The sequence below is a fragment of the Lytechinus variegatus genome, chromosome 6, assembly GCF_018143015.1.
Source record: "Lytechinus variegatus isolate NC3 chromosome 6, Lvar_3.0, whole genome shotgun sequence".
In the NCBI taxonomy this organism is placed as follows: Eukaryota; Metazoa; Echinodermata; class Echinoidea; order Temnopleuroida; family Toxopneustidae; genus Lytechinus; species Lytechinus variegatus.
This window is the reverse complement of record NC_054745.1, coordinates 23954376-23978476: the sequence shown is the minus strand read 5'-3', so window position 1 is coordinate 23978476 and position 24101 is coordinate 23954376. Positions and strand designations below refer to the sequence as shown.

Here is a 24101-nt window from a genome sequence, read left to right as displayed (position 1 = left end):
TTTAAAGGGAATCGAAAAAAAAAACTTGATATCACACAAAATATCGATATATATATTTTTATTTATACAGTGGTTAATCAAGGTGACTGTTCGTTGTGTTTAATACATCTGATTAAATGAAGGAATCTTTTTCGTTCATATATTGAATACATGTAGTCAGAAATCAAGCCTATAGACATTCCTCTAAAGTATAGTCCAAAATACACTTTAAAAACAAATACATTAAGATGATAAGAAATGATTAGAAATAGGAAATTTTAGAGGATCCAAAAACGAAATTATTTTATTGCCATTACACTAAATATAAATGGATTATTTTTCATCGTACTTATAGTGTGGGTTAATCAAGATAACCGTACGTTGTTTTCAACATATCTGATTACATAAATATTTGTTTTCCATTGATATATTGAATAGACAGAGGTGAAACTTATTGACATTCCTCTAAAGAATAGTCCAAACAACATTCAAATACAAATACATGAAGGTGTATACTTACGACCTGTCAAATAAGATTAGGAAAAAGAGAAAGAATAACAAAAATATATAAAAACATGAAGGATTATTCTCGAAAACGTACTTCGAAACGTACTTGGGACTATTATTATGGTTTCAGAGGTTGGTCTGATTTAAAATGATTAATTTTAGAGAATCGAAAAAAAAAACTTGTCATCTCACAAAATATCGATATATATATTTTTATTTATACAGTGGTTAATCAAGGTGACTGTTCGTTGTGTTTAATACATCTGATTAAATGAAGGAATCTTTTTCGTTCATATATTGAATACATGTAGTCAGAAATAAAGCCTATAGACATTCGTCTAAAGTATAGTCCAAAAAAACTTTAAAGACTAATACATTAAGATGTATACTTCAGGGCTGTCAAATAAGATAAGGAAACAGAGAAAGATTAACGACAATGTGAAAACATTAAGGAAACTTTGCAAAAACGTGCTTGGATCTATTCTTGTGGTTTAGATGTGGGTATGATTAGAAATAGGAAATTTTAGAGGATCCAAATACGAAATTATTTTATTGTCATTACACTAAATATAAAGGAATTTTTTTATCGAACTTATAGTGTGGGTTAATCAAGGTAACCGTACGTTCCATTGAATATATCTGATTTCATGAAGGAATCATTTTTCGGTGACATATTGAATAGTCAGAAATCAAGCTTATTGGCATTTCTCTAAAGAATAGTCAAAACAACATTCAAATACAAATACATGAAGGTGTATACTTACGAGCTGTAAAATAAGATTAGGAAAAAGAGAAAAAATAACAAGAATATAAAAACATGAAGGATTTTTTCTCGGAAACGTACTTCGAAACGTACTTGAAAGTATTTGTATGGTTTCAAAGGTTGGTCTGATTTAAAATGATTAATTTTAAAGAATCGAAAAATATATATATATTTTATTGTCATGAAACTAAATATCAATAGTTTTTTTTTTATACCGTGCTTAATCAAGGTGACTGTACGTTGTGTTTAATATATCTGATTTAAAAAAGGAATCTTTTTCGTTGATATACTGAATACATGTAGTCAGAAATCAAGCCTATAGACATTCCTCTAAAGTATAGTCCAAAATACACTTCAAAAACAAAAACATTAAGATGATAAGAAATGATTAGAAATAGGAAATTTTAGAGGATCAAAAAACGAAATTATTTTATTGTCATTACACTAAATATAAACGGATTTTTTTCACCGTACTTATAGTATGGGTTAATCAAGGTAACCGTACGTTGCATTGAATATATCTGATTTTATGAAGGAATAATTTTTCGGTGACATATTGAATAGTCAGAAATCAAGCTTATTGGCATTCCTCTAAAGAATAGTCCAAACAACATTCAAATACAAATACATGAAGGTGTATACTTACAGGCTTTCCAATAAGATAAGGAAAAAGAGAATGAATAACAAGAATAAAAAGCATTATGTAAGGAATATTTTCGAAAACGTACTTGGAACTACTGGTATGGTTTTAGAGGTTGGTCTGATATAAGTGATTTTAGAGGATCTAAATATAAAATTATTTTATTGTCATTACAATAAATATAAATGGATTTTTTTCATCGTACTTATAGTTTGGGTTAATTAAGGTAACCGAACGTTGTATTGAACATATCTGATTACATAAAGATTTTTTTTCCATTGATATACTGAATAGACAGAGGTTAAACTTATTGACATTCCTCTAAAGAATAGTCCAAACAACGTTCAAATACAAATACATGAAGGTGTATACTTACGAGCTGTCAGATAAGATTAGGAAAAAGAGAAAAATAACAAGAATATAAAAACATGAAGGATTTTTCTCGAAAACGTACTTCGAAACGTACTTGAAACTATTTGTATGGTTTCAGATGTTGGTCTGATATAAAATGATTAATTTTAGAGAATCGAAAAAATATATATTTTTTTTATTGTCATGAAACTAAATATCAATATTTTTTTATTTATACCGTGGTTAATCAAGGTGACTGTACGTTGTGTTTAATATATCTGATTTAAAAAAGGATTCTTTTTCGTTAATATACTGAATACATGTAGTCAGAAATCAAGCCTATAGACATTCCTCTAAAGTATAGTCTAAAATACACTTTAAAAACAAATACATTAAGATGATAAGAAATGATTAGAAATAGGAAATTTTAGAGGATCCAAAAACGAAATTATTTTATTGCCATTACACTAAATATAAATGGATTATTTTTCATCGTACTTATAGTGTGGGTTAATCAAGATAACCGTACGTTGTTTTCAACATATCTGATTACATAAATATTTGTTTTCTATTGATATATTGAATAGACAGAGGTGAAACTTATTGACATTCCTCTAAAGAATAGTCCAAACAACATTCAAATACAAATACATGAAGGTGTATACTTACGACCTGTCAAATAAGATTAGGAAAAAAAAAAGAATAAAAAAAATATATAAAAACATGAAGGATTATTCTCGAAAACGTACTTCGAAACGTACTTGGGACTATTATTATGGTTTCAGAGGTTGGTCTGATTTAAAATGATTAATTTTAGAGAATCGAAAAAAAAAACTTGTCATCACACAAAATATCGATATATATATTTTTATTTATACAGTGGTTAATCAAGGTGACTGTTCGTTGTGTTTAATACATCTGATTAAATGAAGGAATCTTTTTCGTTCATATATTGAATACATGTAGTCAGAAATAAAGCCTATAGACATTCGTCTAAAGTATAGTCCAAAAAAACTTTAAAGACTAATACATTAAGATGTATACTTCAGGGCTGTCAAATAAGATAAGGAAACAGAGAAAGATTAACGACAATGTGAAAACATTAAGGAAACTTTGCAAAAACGTGCTTGGATCTATTATTGTGGTTTAGATGTGGGTATGATTAGAAATAGGAAATTTTAGAGGATCCAAATACGAAATTATTTTATTGTCATTACACTAAATATAAAGGAATTTTTTTATCGAACTTATAGTGTGGGTTAATCAAGGTAACCGTACGTTCCATTGAATATATCTGATTTCATGAAGGAATCATTTTTCGGTGACATATTGAATAGTCAGAAATCAAGCTTATTGGCATTTCTCTAAAGAATAGTCAAAACAACATTCAAATACAAATACATGAAGGTGTATACTTACGAGCTGTAAAATAAGATTAGGAAAAAGAGAAAAAATAACAAGAATATAAAAACATGAAGGATTTTTTCTCGGAAACGTACTTCGAAACGTACTTGAAAGTATTTGTATGGTTTCAAAGGTTGGTCTGATTTAAAATGATTAATTTTAAAGAATCGAAAAATATATATATATTTTATTGTCATGAAACTAAATATCAATAGTTTTTTTTTATACCGTGCTTAATCAAGGTGACTGTACGTTGTGTTTAATATATCTGATTTAAAAAAGGAATCTTTTTCGTTGATATACTGAATACATGTAGTCAGAAATCAAGCCTATAGACATTCCTCTAAAGTATAGTCCAAAATACACTTTAAAAACAAATACATTAAGATGATAAGAAATGATTAGAAATAGGAAATTTTAGAGGATCAAAAAACGAAATTATTTTATTGTCATTACACTAAATATAAACGGATTTTTTTCACCGTACTTATAGTATGGGTTAATCAAGAAAACCGTACGTTGCATTGAATATATCTGATTTTATGAAGGACTCATTTTCGGTGACATATTGAATATTCAGAAATCAAGCTTATTGGCATTCCTCTAAAGAATAGTCCAAACAACATTCAAATACAAATACATGAAGGTGTATACTTACAGGCTTTCCAATAAGATAAGGAAAAAGAGAATGAATAACAAGAATAAAAAGCATGAAGTAAGGAATATTTTCGAAAACGTACTTGGAACTATTTGTATAGAGAATCAAAAAATGATATTGTTTTATTGTCATGACACTAAACATTAATGGATTATTGTTCATATTTATACTCCGAGTTAATGAAGGCGACCTTACGTTGTATTGAACATATATATTTTCATGAATATTTTTTATTTATTTATATATTAAATAGACAGGAATAAAGCTTATATTGACATTCCGCTAAGGAAGAGTCCAAATTACATTAGGATATCATTGCATTTGGTTGTATACTCACATGCTGTCAATTAAGAGAAATTTTAGAGGATCCAAAAACGAAATTATTTTATTGCCATTACACTAAATATAAATGGATTCAGAAATCAAGCCTATAGACATTCCTCTAAAGTATAGTCCAAAATACACTTTAAAAACAAATACATTAAGATGATAAGAAATGATTAGAAATAGGAAATTTTAGAGGATCCAAAAACAAAATTATTTTATTGCCATTACACTAAATATAAATGGATTTTTTTTCATCGTACTTATAGTGTGGGTTACCCAAGATAACCGTACGTTCTTTTTAACATATCTGATTACATAAATATTTGTTTTCCATTGATATATTGAATAGACAGAGGTGAAACTTATTGACATTCCTCTAAAGAATAGTCCAAACAACATTCAAATACAAATACATGAAGGTGTATACTTACGACCTGTCAAATAAGATTAGGAAAAAGAGAAAGAATAAAAAAAAATATATAAAAACATGAAGGATTATTCTCGAAAACGTACTTCTAAACGTACTTGGGACTATTAGTATGGTTTCAGAGGTTGGTCTGATTTAAAATGATTAATTTTAGAGAATCGAAAAAAAAAACTTGTCATCTCACAAAATATCGATATATATATTTTTATTTATACAGTGGTTAATCAAGGTGACTGTTCGTTGTGTTTAATACATCTGATTAAATGAAGGAATCTTTTTCGTTCATATATTGAATACATGTAGTCAGAAATAAAGCCTATAGACATACGTCTAAAGTATAGTCCAAAAAAACTTTAAAGACTAATACATTAAGATGTATACTTCAGGGCTGTCAAATAAGATAAGGAAACAGAGAAAGATTAACGACAATGTGAAAACATTAAGGAAACTTTGCAAAAAACGTGCTTGGATCTATTCCTGTGGTTTAGATGTGGGTATGATTAGAAATAGGAAATTTTAGAGGATCCAAATACGAAATTATTTTATTGTCATTACACTAAATATAAAGGATTTTTTTATCGTACTTATAGTGTGGGTTAATCAAGGTAACCGTACGTTCCATTGAATATATCTGATTTCATGAAGGAATCATTTTTCGGTGACATATTGAATAGTCAGAAATCAAGCTTATTGGCATTCCTCTAATTAATAGTCCAAACAACATTCAAATACAAATACATGAAGGTGTATACTTACTGACTGTGAAATAAGATAAGGAAAAAGAGAAAAAATAACAAGAATAAAAGGCATGAAGTAAGGAATATTTTCGAAAACGTACTTGGAACTATTTGTATAGAGAATCAAAAAATGATATTGTTTTATTGTCATGACACTAAACATTAATGGATTATTGTTCATATTTATACTCCGAGTTAATGAAGGCGACCTTACGTTGTATTGAACATATATATTTTCATGAATATTTTTTTTATTTATATATTAAATAGACAGGAATAAAGCTGATATTGACATTCCTCTAAGGAAGAGTCCAAACTACTTTAGGATATCAATGCATTTGGTTGTATACTCATATGCTGTCAATCAAGATGAGATAAAGGGAAGAATAACAAGACTTTTTTCTAATATATTCAAATATGAATACATGAACGTGTATACTTACGTGCTGTCAAATAAGATAAGGAAAAAAGAAAGAATAACAGGAATATAAAAACATTAAGGAATATTCTCGAAAACGTAGTTCGAAACGTACTTGGGACTATTAGTATGGTTTTAGAGGTTGGTCTGATTTAAGTAATTTTAGAGGATCTAAATATAAAATTATTTCATTGTCATTACACTAAATATAAATGGATTTTTTTCATCGTACTTATAGTGTGGGTTAATTAAGGTAACCGTACGTTGTATTGAACATATCTGATTACATAAAAAAATTTTTTCCATTGATATATTGAATAGACAGAGGCGAAACTTATTGACATTTCTCTAAAGAATAGTCCAAACAACATTCAAATACAAATACATGAAGGTGTATACTTACGAGCTGTAAAATAAGATTAGGAAAAAGAGAAAAAATAACAAGAATATAAAAACATGAAGGATTTTTTCTCGGAAACGTACTTCGAAACGTACTTGAAAGTATTTGTATGGTTTTAAAGGTTGGTCTGATTTAAAATGATTAATTTTATAGAATCGAAAAATATATATATATATTTTATTGTCATAAAACTAAATATCAATAGTTTTTTTTATACCGTGCTTAATCAAGGTGACTGTACGTTGTGTTTAATATATCTGATTTAAAAAAGGAATCTTTTTCGTTGATATACTGAATACATGTAGTCAGAAATCAAGCCTATGGACATTCCTCTAAAGTATAGTCCAAAATACACTTTAAAAACAAATACATTAAGATGATAAGAAATGATTAGAAATAGGAAATTTTAGAGGATCAAAAAACGAAATTATTTTATTGTCATTACACTAAATATAAACGGATTTTTTTTCACCGTACTTATAGTATGGGTTAATCAAGGTAACCGTACGTTGCATTGAATATATCTGATTTTATGAAGGAATAATTTTTCGGTGACATATTGAATAGTCAGAAATCAAGCTTATTGGCATTCCTCTAAAGAATAGTCCAAACAACATTCAAATACAAATACATGAAGGTGTATACTTACAGGCTGTCCAATAAGATAAGGAAAAAGAGAATGAATAACAAGAATAAAAAGCATTATGTAAGGAATATTTTCGAAAACGTACTTGGAACTACTGGTATGGTTTTAGAGGTTGGTCTGATATAAGTGATTTTAGAGGATCTAAATATAAGATTATTTTATTGTCATTACAATAAATATAAATGGATTTTTTTCATCGTACTTATAGTGTGGGTTAATTAAGGTAACCGAACGTTGTATTGAACATATCTGATTACATAAATATTTTTTTTCCATTGATATATTGATGACAGAAGTGAAACTTATTGACGTTCCTTTAAAGAATAGTTCAAAACAACATTCAAATACACATACATGAAGGTGTATACTTACCGGCTGTCAAATAAGATAAGGAAAAAGAGAAAGAATAACAAGAATATAAAAACATTATGGAATATTCTCGAAAACGTACCTCGAAACGTATTGGAAACTATTTGGATGGTTTTAGAGGTTGGTCTGATTTAAAATAAGTAATTTTAGAAAATAAAAAAATGAAATTGTTTTATTGTCAGTGTACTATTAATATCAATGGATTTTTGTTTGTCTGGGTCAATCAAGGTGACCTTACGTTTTATTGAACATGTCTAATTTTATGAAGATTTTTTTAATTTATATATTAAATAGACAGAAATAAATCTTAATGACTTTCCTCTAAAGAATAGTTCAAACAACATTCAAATACAAATGCATAAAGGTGTATACTTACGAGCTGTCAAATAAGATTTAAAAAAAAGAGAAAGAATGACATGAATATAAACCCATGAAGGATTATTCTCGAAAATGTACTTCGAAACGTACTTGGAACTATTAATATGGTTTCAGAAGTTGGTCTGATTTAAAATGATTAATTTTAGAGAATCGAAAAATATAATTTTTTATTGTCATCACACTAAATATCAATATTTCTTTTATTGTGAGAAGAAATACTACACGATATACCAGATATTGCCATATTCTCAACTTTTAATTTCCGTTCGGGAATTGTTACCCAAATATTTCACATACTTGTGTATCACAGTAATATCAAACATTAACTAATACACCAATACTTCACAAACATGTGTATCGCAGTAATATCAATAAATGTCAATGCCTGCAGAGGAAGGAGAGAGTAAGGCTAAGAATTAACCACATAGGGGGAACCGGGTCACGAGTCACGTGACCAGCTGGGAGGATGGTGGCTCCACCCAGTGTCCCAGTTGCCTGGGACGGGGATCCCCCTACGAAATATCCGATAATCTTGGCCTTTCCCCGCCATTGGCTCACAGAGCTCTTGGTCATTCCATCCCCTGCATGCTTCGAGAAATGATAATGAAATTGCCAAGTACTAAAAAACACCCAAGATGCACGTCGTTTACAGGTTACAACGTCCTGTTAATAACAACCCCAACCATCCAGCCAAATATTTAACAACCCCAACCAGCCATCCATTTCTTTACAAAACCATATATCAGCCTATGAAGATACATAAATGAATCTTACTAAGCAACAAGACATGCAAACTTATTTAGCCACTCCGTGGACAACTGAAAGTCCAAACTTCCTCTAGAGTATAACCACGAGGTAATAGCTTTGTACCAACCATCTGTTGGCCAATAGTCTTGTTAATAACAACCCCAGCCATCCAGCCAAATACTTAACAACCCCAACCAGCCAACCAAAATAATATGTGTACAACCCCAACCAGCCATCCAATTCTATACCAAACCATAAAATCAGCCTATGAAGATACATAAATGAATCTTACTAAGCAACAAGACATGCAAACTAATTTAGCCACCCCATGGACAACTGAAAGTCCAAACTTCATCTAGAGTATAACCACGAGGTAATAGCTTTGTACCAACCATCTGTTGGCCTAAAGTCTTGTTGATAACAACCCCAACCATCCATCCAAATATTTAACAACCCCAACCAGCCAACCAAATATGTGTATACAACCAAGGAGTTACTCCTTGGTACAACCCCAACCAGCCATCCATTTCTTTACAAAACCATGAAATCAGCCTATGAAGATACATAAATGAATCTTACTAATCAACAAGACATGCAAACTCATTTAGCCACCCCATTGACAACTGAAAGTCCAAACTTCCTCTCGAGTATAACCATGAGGTAATAGCTTTGTACCAACCATCTGTTGGCCAATAGTCTTGTTAATACCAACCCCAGCCATCCAGCCAAATACTTAACAACCCCAACCAGCCAACCAAAATAATATGTGTACAACCCCAACCAGCCATCCAATTCTATACCAAACCATAAAATCAGCCTATGAAGATACATAAATGAATCTTACTAAGCAACAAGACATGCAAACTCATTTAGCCACCCCATGGACAACTGAAAGTCCAAATTTCCTCTAGAGTATAACCACGAGGTAATAGCTTTGTACCAACCATCTGTTGGCCTAAAGTCTTGTTGATAACAACCCCAACCATCCAGCCAAATATTTAACAACCCCAACCAGCCAACCAAATATGTGTATACAACCAAGGAGTTACTCCTTGGTACAACCCCAACCAGCCATCCATTTCTTTACAAAACCATGAAATCAGCCTATGAAGATACATAAATGAATCTTACTAATCAACAAGACATGCAAACTCATTTAGCCACCCCATTGACAACTGAAAGTCCAAACTTCCTCTCGAGTATAACCATGAGGTAATAGCTTTGTACCAACCATCTGTTGGCCAATAGTCTTGTTAATAACAACCCCAGCCATCCAGCCAAATACTTAACAACCCCAACCAGCCAACCAAAATAATATGTGTACAACCCCAACCAGCCATCCAATTCTATACCAAACCATAAAATCAGCCTATGAAGATACATAAATGAATCTTACTAAGCAACAAGACATGCAAACTAATTTAGCCACCCCATGGACAACTGAAAGTCCAAATTTCATCTAGAGTATAACCACGAGGTAATAGCTTTGTACCAACCATCTGTTGGCCTAAAGTCTTGTTGATAACAACCCCAACCATCCAGCCAAATATTTAACAACCCCAACCAGCCAACCAAAATATGTATACAACCAAGGGGTTACTCCTTGGACAACCCCAACCAGCCATCCATTTCTTTACAAAACCATAAAATCAGCCTATGAAGATACATAAATGAATCTTACTAAGCAACAAGACATGCAAACTCGTCTAGCCACCCCATTGACAACTGAAAGTCCAAACTTCCTCTAGAGTATAACCATCTGTTGGCCAACAGTCACGGTTTTCTACCAATTACATATGCTATGTGTCATAGTACTCATATTTTATCATTCCTAGCACAGTGAATGCTAATTATTTCATTCATGCTACCCATTTGTGCCCGTCTCGCATGTTATACTGATAAGATATATATATATATTTTTTTTTTCTCTCTCTCTTTCTTTTTTCAACCCTTGGGCTAAAAAGAAAATCCACTGATTAAATATATCGACGGAATCCGTAAATGCACCTTAAGGAACATCAATACAGAGGAATGAGGGGTGGGAGGTGGGAAAATGTCTTTCCCGGACGGAAATTAGAAAGTGAATGACTCGATTTCATCCGCGCTGATCGCGCATTCAGAGCATTGGCGCATTTCGGATGTGTAAAATTACCGCGCACGCTTTAATGTGATACAATCCTTCCGGGTGCGCGTTTTGACCGACTTCCCCCAACAGAAGTACACGTGAACTTGACCTCCTTCTGAAGGGCAGTGAACTGGTTCATAGTCAATATTTGTTTACATACTAAAACTTGTATTCTCTCCCAATAGAATTTATTCGATAATCGAATAAACATATTGTGAGAAGAAATACTACACGATATACCAGATATTGCCATATTCTCAACTTTTAATTTCCGTTCGGGAATTGTTACCCAAATATTTCACATACTTGTGTATCACAGTAATATCAAACATTAATTAATACACCAATACTTCACAAACATGTGTATCGCAGTAATATCAATAAATGTCAATGCCTGCAGAGGAAGGAGAGAGTAAGGCTAAGAATTAACCACATAGGGGGAACCGGGTCACGAGTCACGTGACCAGCTGGGAGGATGGTGGCTCCACCCAGTGTCCCAGTTGCCTGGGACGGGGATCCCCCTACGAAATATCCGATAATCTTGGCCTTTCCCCGCCATTGGCTCACAGAGCTCTTGGTCATTCCATCCCCTGCATGCTTCGAGAAATGATAATGAAATTGCCAAGTACTAAAAAACACCCCCAAAACAAATGCCCCCAAAACAACACCCATATTTTTTTTTTTTGCCAATTCTTTGATTTGTTCAGTTGCACCAAACTAGTTACCATTAAGCACTGACCAGAGCAACTTTCGTACCAAGAAAAGAAACATTGGATAGGCACTGTTTCTGTGTTTCTGTATATCTTGCCATTTGGCAGAAAGAGGTTCTCTGTTCATTAATTAACTCCCAAGTTTATTTTCACTATTACCCATGTCCAATCAGGTGCGAGTGTCCACCCACGCCAATATGACAGATGTGATTGCATTGTAAGGTATAACCAAACCAAATTCAAAACTATCAGCTTGGCTTAATGCCAGTTGCTAACCTTTGAGCACTTCGTGCTATTGATCTATTGAATTTATTTGTCGGTGTTACTCATTCGTTCATTAAATCTTAATGTTTCTCTTGTATTTCTCTTCGGTATGAGCCGAAGGTACCGTTTGGTTAAAAGGATAATGAACCAATATAAGCATGAGAAACCATTATAATAGTATGAGTGCCATGGGTTGTGTAATTAAACAACACTTCCCTGCACGTCCAGTGTCTTTCCTTCGCTATTCCCAGATCAATTAAAGGAGTCGCACTCGCCAATCCTGGGACTCTTAGAGCTCTCTTATTCATTCAAGTCTTGTCCGGTGAGGGCGAATTGACCCGCCCTATTGAAATCACTAATCAGGAAGTCACTTCCTTCGTCTGACCGTTGGATGCCACCTCTGTTGTAGTACCGGTGTTCATGATAGTGTAAGATGTGGTTGATAAATGACGCATTGTGCATGCACCGAATCCTTCTCTTGGCATATATACTTGTTCACAGATTTCCTGACATTGTCACTAGCTGCCTGTGAGGTGATAGTTCTTTCTTGTGCATAATAGTAAGGCGTGGCAAGATGCTTGAGAAACATATGTGGCACCAAGGCCGTAGAGCTCTGGTTGAATTCAGTGCGTTGTCTCCAGCTTGTCTACTTTCTTTGGCACTATATAGCTGCCCAATCATTGAATCCATTGGATCCCACGTGAATGATTATTAAGGTTGGTATGGGGCTGTATCTCAGTCCCCCTTGGAGGTCACTCGGGCAGTTGGGAAGCGTAGTACCCCCCACGGCTCCACCAACTAGTAGTACACCTCGTAGCCTTTAATCAGCCCCCAAGGTTGTGGTTCCCCGTGGTGACGGCCCTCTCCCGAGCCCTCCTTGTAAGCTGTCGCCAAACAGCCAGATTCTTCGAACCCTGCAAGGAGAAACCAGAAATCTTTCCGAGTATATATTCTTTATGGTAGCCTATGCCGTACATGCATGTCAGTATGAGATAATTTATTGGTATCCAGATGTATGGATATAATATGGTAACTGTAATTATATATAATTATATCTGAGCTGGAGTTGCATTGGGACACGGCATGTAAATACCCTTAATGATATTCAAAGATAACTATCAATTGTGGTAGTGAGTTTACTGAACCTGAAAAATGACCCCAACATTTGTTCAAATGAGCACTGTTTATGCCAGATACATATGAGCATTATTTATGCCAGTGGATTATGCAAGAAATTGTGTAGTTCTGATGAATAATCAAAGTACATGTAAGCATACATTCCACGGATTTGTCTAGTCTTTTCCTTTATTTGCCTGTATTGGCGTTGCCCATGGAAATTGATCCCCGGCTTAGGTTTCATGTTTCCACAAGATTCGATTCATTGAAATGTACCAGATCTCTGGCGATATAAACTCATGTTGACGGCAACTACTCTGATTTACCTTTAAGTTGAAGTTAAATTGGCACCTGTAATCACCCATACTTCTTTTTACTTTGGACTTGCGTTGGGACATGTAAAATACCCATAGTTCCTTTTCAGGTTGATTTGTCATGGATCATGTTAAAAACACCTAATTCTCTTTAAGCCGGAGTTGTATTGTGCGTGTAAATACCCTAATTGTTTAATTTGGTGTTGCATGTAAACTATACACATTCCATTGACATAAAGAACTTTCGGCAGAAGCATGCCTATTTAAACTTAAGGCCAATTAAGATTTCCTTGCTCTTCTCATGCACGTAGCTCCCGACTTTTTATCTCTGTTTTCCAGTTATCAAATTTATGAATATTTTTTTTCAGCCTTTATTATTTTTTTTTTCATTTATTTTGGCATGTTAAGCAATTTATTTTAACTAATAGTTGTAGCAGAAGAGTATTATAATCAACAATATTCATACACTGTTTATAACTTCTAAAACTACGTAAATAAGCCAAATTGCAGACGCCTTTCTTTCATTTTTTTTCATTTATTTATTTTCTTTTTCTTTGCATCCCGCCAATATTAAAGGTATTGTTTAACTTTGCGGGCTGCCGATTTAAAAAAAAATTCTCAAACCAAGATGAAATATGCGTACAAGTGCATGTATTACAACCAATAAACCCTGAAAACAACCATTATTGAGAATGAAAAGCTAAAACTACAAGGCAAACCCCGATTTTTTAAATAGGCGTCTTATAGATGCTTACATAAATAGTACGCATAAGTGTATGGGATGAAATTAAGATGGTATTTCCGGTCACTTTATATTTCAATTTTTGAAGAACTAAATAATTATTTTCGAACGCAATTTTTTCTGGGCTTCATTTTTGTAACATCACAGACGCAGGTGACAAGTGTGACCTTCTAGCTCAGATTTTTTAAAAGTCAAACCAATGTTAACCAAAATCAGCAGCAGACCACTGGTCACCCATATTCCCCTCACTGATCATTTAAAAAAAAAAGCAGCCACATGTACATTTATGAAACGTGCTGAGTGAGTAATCAGTGGCTTTCTTTTGATATAAACCATGGCATGGATGTGTATCTGCGTAACATCATCTGAATTACAAGAATGCACTGCCATCCTCCCCCGAAAACCAATTATCCAAACTACTACAGTTGGGTAAATACCACCCATTTTATCACATAAAACATTTACGACTTCATTTCCAGGTTCACCCGTTCACCTACATGTACACTTGAACTAAATGGCTTACTTCATTTGTATGTATTGTATTAAAAAACGCAACACATGGAAATTATGACCGAAGCTTAACAGGGCTCAGCCACATCCAAATACAAGCCCATGCCCGCCTATCTATCATGTCTATATCCATTAATTTCCACTTGACCCCTTCCGGAAATATTGTTTCATCATTATTTATATTTACCGCTATTAACATTACTAGCAAAATTATTATTACAATTGTTGCCATTCATGATATAGTCTATATCATCTCAGTTCCAACTACTCACGGGCAATCTAGGCTCCTGTACTATACTCTTCAACCATGAATTGTAATGTTTCATTGTGTTGGAGATTGATAAAGCGCTATATAAAAACAATCACTGCTTGCCGAAACCCTTGAACTTGCCCCTTCCAAAAGAGAGCAAAAATATTGCAAAGTATTGGTAATACTACTATCCAGATTGAGGTAGGAGTTCCATGCTAGTTCGCATTGGTGAGTGCATGGTAAATTGACCGTTACTGTGTTTTCTCGAGATTTAAAACTCAAAAGCACTCCCAAACATCGACATCCATTCCATACAAACCTAATTCCAAATACCAACCTCCTTTCAAGGCGTATGAACCGAACCATTATTGATGCTTCAAGGTGTAGATCTTGGGATATTTATTTTTATATTTCATTATCAATACTACCAACTCTACGGTTCCTTCATTTACCGTGTTTGTTTTCTATCTAGGCCTATCCCTTTATTTTATTTAGGCCTATTTATTATTATTATTTTTTTTTTCTTTATTTATTTTTTGTTGAAAGACTGAGAGAATTCCATTCAATCACATTTCAAGCTAGCCGGACAGGAATAAATTCGAGACCATGATCAGATTAAATCAAAGAGGTCAACATTTATCTTTCAAGCTGATTTATTGCGCATACTATAGACGGCCTTTATGGTTTATCTGCCAGCTGAACCAGGGCCTAAAACAGACAAGTCTAGTCTATGGCTACATCTACTCAGAAATAGAACTAGGCCTAGCCTAACTTCCATTGTGAAGTTGATATTAAAGATGTAGGCCTAGCTGTAGGCTGCGCACAGAACTGGCAGTAGACTGGATCTGACAAAGAATTGACTTTTCCCATTCAATTTGATTTGAAAAAGTTCGAGCATTTCTACAATTGCAAAAACAGCGTCTTAGATTAGGCCTAATTCTGGTCCTAAATAGATATTCTAACCCTATATGTATCAAATCTGGCCAAAACTATGAAAATGAATATAATGTAGGCATTGAGATCTTTAATTTATCCAGATCTAATCTAGCCTACTTCTGACGTAGAGTCTAGACTACCCAAAAAATCTAAACAACCGGCTTCGGAATTACAATGAATCAGAGTTATTGGCCAAGCCGGGCACTACGTTGTAGTCCTGAGTAAGACCAGGTCCAGGCCAGGCTAACGTTAGGCCCGGGCTCGATATTTATTTATATTTTCACCTATGCGGCAGTGGTAATACCACTAATTTCTTCAGTTTAAACGACGTTTGTACCCAATTAGTAGGCTTATGTATCAATCCATTCTGTATAAATTCATCTGAATTGGCAGCAATTTCAAAATTTAGACCCCTAGGCCTAGACCTTGATCCACAGCCAAGTGATTAAAATTAACTGCAGGCTAGGTCCACATCTACATGTGCTATGGCGTGACATTAAAATAGGCCCTAATCGCTAGCACTTGCATTTTCCTTGGATCTGGAACTAAAGCCCCGGTTGAATTATCACTGCAAAATGAGCGAGATGTTAATCTAGGCCTAGCGTTATTGTCAGCTGTATTCCCAGGTTCACCCCCTGAGTTACCGTCGAGTTAACCCTCATTCTATTTCTACTAGTTTCAGGCACAATAGGCCTACTAATGAGAATGACACAAGTTCACCAAAGCCAGAGGCCTGTATTACAGGCCCTAGGCTGGTTAACTCACCGGATGACTGGTGGCTCGTCGTGGGTTAACGTGGGGGGGAGGTGGTTGCTTGTTGAGCGCTCTATCTCTGGTCCATCGCGTAGCGAAGGCTCGATGATCACCCCCCGGTCTGGTCGGCTGCTGGCTTGCCGGGCTCTCCGTTGTGGCTCTCGTTGCTCGTAGTCGTACCGGTACCCGTACGGCACTCTGACCGCATAGACTGCGTGGACGTGGGCGTCTCCTTGAACCTTTGGCTCCTTTCCCCCTGCCTCCTCTGCTGGTTGATCCTTTATGTTTTCCCATCTTGAGCATTGATTATTTCATCGAACAAGTCAAGTTTTGATGTCTGCCGCGATAATTATACTTTAGAGTCGACCGTCGAAAATGAGGAGCCAGTATCGTAATGTGGTCGAAGGTAGCTTATCGATCTGCAGTGTAGCTGGCCTACCTTCGACTAAAACTGAATTTTAGTGAATTCACTTGTGAGATGTCTCCTAGGCCGAGGTATAATAAATTGGTTCCGTAGATCTGTCCGAATTAAAGAACTACGCCGAAGCGAAGAGTACCGTATAGGCCTAGAAGTAGAACTTTAACCATCTTAACAGTTTCATCACAGATGTACGGTATCACATCAGTGCCAGTGAATATGTTCCGATGTTATTAGGTTAGAGTCCGGCTAGGGTTGGATTCAGTTTTCCGTGTATAGATCCAGATCGCGATATAGAGTACCGTATATAGTTCTCTCTGAGATATCTCCGTGCATGGGGATCGTGTTTCCGATAAATCCGAGTAAAGGGTACCGGTACCGTAGTACCACCGTGATCATAAAAAATGTCTTTCCCGGACGGAAATTAGAAAGTGAATGACTCGATTTCATCCGCGCTGATCGCGCATTCAGAGCATCAATTGGCGCATTTCGGATGTGTAAAATTACCGCGCACGCTTTAATGTGATACAATCCTTCCGGGTGCGCGTTTTGACCGACTTCCCCCAACAGAAGTACACGTGAACTTGACCTCCTTCTGAAGGGCAGTGAACTGGTTCATAGTCAATATTTGTTTACATACTAAAACTTGTATTCTCTCCCAATAGAATTTATTCGATAATCGAATAAAACATATTTATACCGTAGTTAATCAAGCTGACTGTAGTTGGGTTAAAAAAAAATTGTCATCACACTTAATGTCGATATATTTTTTTTTGTTTATACAGTGGTTAATCAAGGTGACTGTACGTTGTGTTTAATACATCTGATTAAATGAAGGAATCTTTTTCGTTGATATATTGAATACATGTAGTCCGAAATAAAGCCTCTAGACATTCGTCTAAAGTATAGTCCAAAATGCACTTTTAAAAATAAATACATTAAGATTTTTACTTCCGGGCTGTCAAATAAGATTAGGAAACAGAGAAAAATAACGACAATTTGAAAAATTAAGGAAACTTTTTAAAAACGTACTTGGAACTATTCGTGTAGTTTAGATGTGGGTATGATTAGAACTAGGAAATATTAGAGGATCCAAAAACGAAATTATTTTACTGTCATTACACTAAATATAAAGGAATTTTTTCATCGTACTTATAGTGTGGGTTAATCAAGAAAACCGTACGTTGCATTGAATATATCTGATTTTATGAAGGACTCATTTTCGGTGACATATTGAATAGTCAGAAATCAAGCTTATTGGCATTCCTCTAATCAATAGTCCAAACAACATTCAAATACAAATACATGAAGGTGTATACTTACAGGCTGTCCAATAAGATAAGGAAAAAGAGAAAGAATAACAAGAATAAAAAGCATTATGTAAGGAATATTTTCGAAAACGTTCTTGGAACTACTGGTATGGTTTTAGAGGTTGGTCTGATATAAGTGATTTTAGAGGATCTAAATATAAAATTATTTTATTGTCATTACAATAAATATAAATGGATTTTTTTTTCATCGTACTTATAGTGTTGGGTTAATTAAGGTAACAGTACGTTGTATTGAACATATCTGATTACATAAAGATTTTTTTTTTTCCATTGATATATTGAATAGACAGAAGTGAAGCTTAGGTAGCTTGTCAAAAGTCCATGCACCGTTCTTCATCGTTCTTCCCGCATCCGGGTTTTCGCTTCGGCTTTCCCGCCCAACGTTCCCTTGTCTTCAAAGGAACGGCCGCCATCAAAGGCCCTTTAATGCCACCGTTCTTTTGTTCGTCTTTCCTGCAAGTCTTAATTTCTGTCGAAAGGCCGAAGAATCTATTCTAAATAGCTCCCTCTACGACCAAAACAAATGTGTGCCTTCATCATGTTCATATTGACTGTCGGATCGAGAGTTCGGGTCACTGTTCTGAACTGTGGTTCGCATCTATCGGGTGCATTCATAAAGCCACGGTAGCTTAAAAAAAAATCACGCATGTGTCAAAAATCGTTACTGATCTTTCGAATTTGCTGCAATAACCATGAAAACCTCTTTTTTTGCAATTGGAAGACAGTCAATTCATGTTTTAGGTGGGAAAATAAGATTCCACATATTTTTGTTTCGTAGGCCCAAGCCATTCGTAGAATTCACGTCGACTTGGAATATTAATTATTACTCGCATCTCAAGCAGGTGTTGAGAACGCCCCCCCCCAAAAAAAAAAAACAGAAGGAAATAGAATGATAAAATAAATATGACCGGAACAGCTAGCTTAGTGCTATTAGGCATAGAAATATAAAAGATTTACAAAGATTTATTAGAAACTGTTTTAAATAGTTTTTTCATATTTTTGACGGGCAACCATTTCCCCAGGATAACATATTGTCTCTTAATTTTCTTTATCTCCATGTTTTAAAGAAACGGGACCAAAAGGGATTGTGAAAAGAGGAAAAAGAAACTAAGAGGTCAAAGGGAGAGAAAAGGAAGGGGAAACAGAGAGAAATAAGAAAATAATATTGGGATGGAATAAGAGGAAGGGTGAAAAAATGGAGGAAATACAGTTGAAAGAGTGGACAAAACTCGGAAATTTGAGAGGGGTTCTCCCGATTTCTGCCTCTACATCGAAATCAATATTCATGAGAAAGCAGAGTTGTGTCCTCGCAGAAACCGTGATCAAGTGGGGGTGAAATTATTTTATGACTTGCGTCTTCGGAATGAGAGTACGCATGCGCGTGGACTGGATATTTACAAAATTGTGGTCGTCTATTTCGAAAATAGTATGCCATGAATGAATCAGCATCCTCAAACTTCCTGTCACCCTTCTATCACTGGGGGATTTAGGGGGGGAGCCGCCCTTGCCCCTTCCATTATGAGAGGCACAATTAGAATTTGTAATGCAAAATGCAGCCAAAACAGAAGAGTGCCCCCCTAAAAGCGGAACCTTTTTCCCCCTGTCATGGATCCTCCCCTGACCTTTAGACATTATGTTGTATAGATCCGATTCTTGGTTGGATTTACATTTACAAAGGCCCCCCCCCCTATTGGCGGAGCAAAAAAAAAGGGAAAGAAAGAAAAAGAGAGGAGAAAAAAAGAAGAGGAAAACATAAGAGGAGGAAGGCGAGTGAATAAGATGATGCGAAGACTTATTAAATAACTTTAATAATCATTACGCCACTGGGACAACCAATTCAAAGAAATAATTAAATATCAACCTTGGGCGGCCGATCGGGGAAAATATGGGTGAAAAAAAATCACCCCCCCCCCCCCCTATTGGCGGAGGCTGGATCCGCCCCTGATTTAGATTTACATTTTATTCACCCTATCGATCCCCTCTCGGGGTATGAGAGTACAACATAAAAACAACATATTACAGACTAAAGTATAACTTCATTTAATTGGTTTAACGTATTAAACTTAATTAAATTAAATTAAATTAATTGAAGATAAATACCAACTGTGGTAACGATCTGAAAATTTGTTCGATCAGAATCCAATGAAATTTACCAACGAAGTGTTTGTATAAATGAAAAATATTTGCCAAATAGCCCTGTGAAAGAAAGTCGTAAAAGTGCTGAGAAATTAGCGATATAAGCACAGAATTCCATCAAATGTCAGGTATTTTTCGAGGCAATGTTATAATACACTGTCCCACGTATGCTTTTCTGTTTTAGTGATCATCAGAATTATCGATATTGAGCGGCGATTTCATTATTCTACAAAGATAAGTGTATATTAATATACTAGGTCTAGATTTATGATGAATATTTCGTATCGAAATCGTCATGTAATCATATTTGAAATTGCGCCTGATACGTTGTGCTGTACATGGTCTATATCCTCCCATAGTTATCGATATCGTCATCACCGCTGTTACTATCGCAATCATCTTCATTTCTCTATTATAAGTATTATCTTCGTTAACATTTCTATTATTTCATTATAATTTTATCATCATAAATCGATGGGGTGGGAGAAGGAGGAGAAGAAGAATTACCAAGGAGAAGCAGACGTACATGTAGAATGGAGGAGCAGTAAAAAGGGATGAGATTAATAATGAGAGATGAGGAAGGATACGGAGAGGAAAAGGAAGATAGAGAAAAAAAAGGAGACGCAAGAAGAAAAAGAAGAAGGACGAAGGAAAAGCAGTAGGAGACGTATAAGAAGGGCAGGTGGGCAGAAGAACAACAAGAAGAGAGGAGACGTAGAAAAAGGGGAGGAAGGAAAAGAAAGAAGCAGAAGGAAAGGATGAGGTGGAGAAAAAAGAATAATGAAAGACGACAAAGGATATGAAGAAGAAAAAAAAGATTTAAAAAAAGGAGGAGTAAGAAGAGTAGATGAAGAAGGGAGTGAAGGATGAGAACAAGAAGAATTATAAGGTGGAAAAGAAGAATAACGACGGAGAAACAGAAGAAGTAGAAGAGGGGGTGAGTTTGTTCTAAAGTAAAATCAATGTGAGTAGAATTAAATTAATGTTTTTATTTATATTGCACTTGCAGTGATTACATCATTACAATACTAGGATGCCATTATGTTCAATAATTTAAGCTTCAAAATTCGGTAATTCACGGGTGAAGATAAATTATGGGGCCGTAAGCTGCAGGGAGATATGTAGAGTGATATTAGCATTAGGTCATTGCTCTAAAATAGATGGAATGTGATTATTTATTATTAATATTAGTTAGTACACTTACTGGCCTAAAAGCAAAAGCAAATAGGGCCATGATATAAGCTTCTCCATCAAGAGAATTGAACATTATTGACCTTTCAGGATTGCTTGGCATTGATACTCATCGAACTGTTCTTAGTCATTGCCCTGGCCTATGATCATGAAAAAGCAAGATCAGTCACCCGTATAGTAGAGAATCATTGACAATAGCATGCTCAGCGGGTCGCCACAGAAAACAATGGGAGAGCTAGAAGCTCACAGTCTTGAATTCCCCATATCCGCTGCCGTGATTATTGTCGTAATTTCAATAGATAAACCTACTTCAAAAGACCGTTGGCCCGCCCGATGGGGAATCTTTTGTAATAATGTAGTGTATTAAAGTATGTGTATGCAGTAACTACCGCCCCGACTTCTGTTGTGCTATTTAAAAGATTTCTTTCACCATCATCGAGTAGCGATTAGCGTGTAAAATCGCATAAATTATCTCACAAAACGGATCTAATGTTCATGATTACCAACATCACCATAATCATTACCATTATCTTTCATTTTTTTAAATAATAATAATAATAATAATAGCGGCATATTTACCCAGGGTAGCCACTTCAGTTCCGAAAACTGTTCTCCCAGAGGGCCCTGCTATTATTACCCCGGCTTTAGCACGGCTACCTTGATCGGGCCGCGCTCGAGCATTCGAGGAATTTCTTCCTACCGGGTACCCATTCACCTCACCTGGGATTATATAAACTATAAAATTTATACTGGAGAACGATTGGAAATAGATAATGAATGAATGATGATGACAACAACAGTGATGATGATGGTGGTAATTAGAACTTTGAAGTGATATTAATGGACATGATAATACGAATAATAATATCAGTGATAATGTTGATGATTAAACATTAACAAACGAAGATGATTGGTATATTTGCGGCAATGAACCATGTATAACTTGAGACGCGTTTTTCATTTATCATGTTTGTTATAAAAGGGTTTTCATATCATGATCCTGAAAGACATAGATTATATTTAGATTAAAAAGAAAGAGAATGGATGGTCATCTAATTATGGAAAAGATTTTGCGGGATGTCAAGTCCGATGCAGTATAAAAATGATTGCATATCGAGGTAGATGCGATTTTTATATCAACGATATCATCCCCCAGAGTCTATCAAGTTATGAGTTTGTGTGCATTTTAGCAAAATTGACATTTGTAATACGAGATTATTCTAATTTAGAGTGCTGTAACATCCGAACTGCATGCCATTCCTGCTACATACGTTTTGAATTCATGAGATATTTCGATTTCTGGATGCATGTTATATCAGTTAAAGCGGTGTACGCCTGAATCATATTGATTGTCATTTGTCATTAACTTTATAATAACGTCGATATACCAAAACAGAATTCATCAGGTTCTTTATCATTACAACAATGATATGAACTTATGCACATATAGGCCTACGTCTTTTGCTTGATAGAACACTGCCCCCCCCCCTCCATTAGAGCGAGAACAATATTGTGCTCTCTCATTAATATTGATTTCGATAAGGAGATCGGGAAACGCACGCCATTAATAGTAATTTACATTATTTGTATGCCACTTACAAGTGAAGCACAAAATATGTATCTAAACGCTACAGAACAAATAGAAAGAGAGAATGAATTTCACCAAAATTTAAAGTATTTGCACAATTCACAGTAGGCTGTAAACGATAGGGGGCTTCACATGCGGAGGGAAAGGCTATTTAACCCCCCCCCCCCAAAAAAAAAAAAGTTTTAACATTGACTTGAATTTCTCTCTTGAATCTGCTTGTTTAATACTTTCTGTTAGATTGTTCCAGAGTTGGATCTAGGGGGGGGGGGCATGGGGCCCGCCCCTCCCTTCTCCCTCTATTTGCGGAGAAAAAACAAAACGGGGAAAGAAAGACGAAAAGAGGAAAAGAGTGGAGAAAAAACATAGGAGGAAAACGATTGAATAAATAAGATGAGGGGAAAACAATTAAAAAAAATTATGTCATGTCATTATATAAAATTTTCGCTCCTGCTTCACGCTCGCATTGCCTTTTAGGTGATTTACACATATGGAACTCAAAATATCAAATTTTGAAATCAATATACATAACATATTTCAACTCGGAAATCGAACTTTGATTTTTTAAAAGTGTTCTGTAAAAAAATTATTTTTTTATTGTCTGAATATCAACATTTTCTGCTCCCGCTGCACGCTCACAAAATTTGATTTGTCAGGTACCCATTATTTTCCTGTATTCCATTTTAGTTATCAGAATATCCCTATTCATGTCAGATTGTAAAACATATTAGCTAGCGCTGCACGCTCGCATATTGATTGGTGAGTTATGAAAATTTCAATATTAATTATATTACAAACTAATTAAAATCTCCATTTTATGACAGTTTATCAACAATTTTCGGCTGGCGATTTGCGCGCACATTGATTGTTAAAAATATATCAACTCAGGCATCTTATTCATAATTACAAAAGTGCTTTAAATATATAATATTGACAGATTTCGCGCTCTGATTAGGCTTATTAGATTAA

The 24101-nt window shown here is 34.7% G+C and overlaps 1 protein-coding gene across 1 annotated transcript in view; it reads right to left on the bottom strand.

Annotated features, from left to right (window-relative positions):
* The window catches only part of LOC121417645, a 56585-nt gene extending 39820 nt beyond the window's left edge, over positions 1-16765 (bottom strand). The window contains exons 1-13 of the mRNA XM_041611383.1: positions 16585-16765; positions 8003-8005; positions 7630-7632; positions 7261-7263; positions 6615-6617; positions 6237-6239; positions 5813-5815; positions 5061-5063; positions 3660-3662; positions 2910-2912; positions 2266-2268; positions 1251-1253; positions 500-502 (exon numbers count right to left, since the gene is read on the bottom strand). Of these exons, the coding sequence (XP_041467317.1) occupies positions 500-502; positions 1251-1253; positions 2266-2268; positions 2910-2912; positions 3660-3662; positions 5061-5063; positions 5813-5815; positions 6237-6239; positions 6615-6617; positions 7261-7263; positions 7630-7632; positions 8003-8005; positions 16585-16765 (217 nt within the window). The remainder of the gene's footprint in view (positions 1-499; positions 503-1250; positions 1254-2265; positions 2269-2909; positions 2913-3659; positions 3663-5060; positions 5064-5812; positions 5816-6236; positions 6240-6614; positions 6618-7260; positions 7264-7629; positions 7633-8002; positions 8006-16584) is intronic.
* Positions 16766-24101: the final 7336 nt, after the last annotated feature.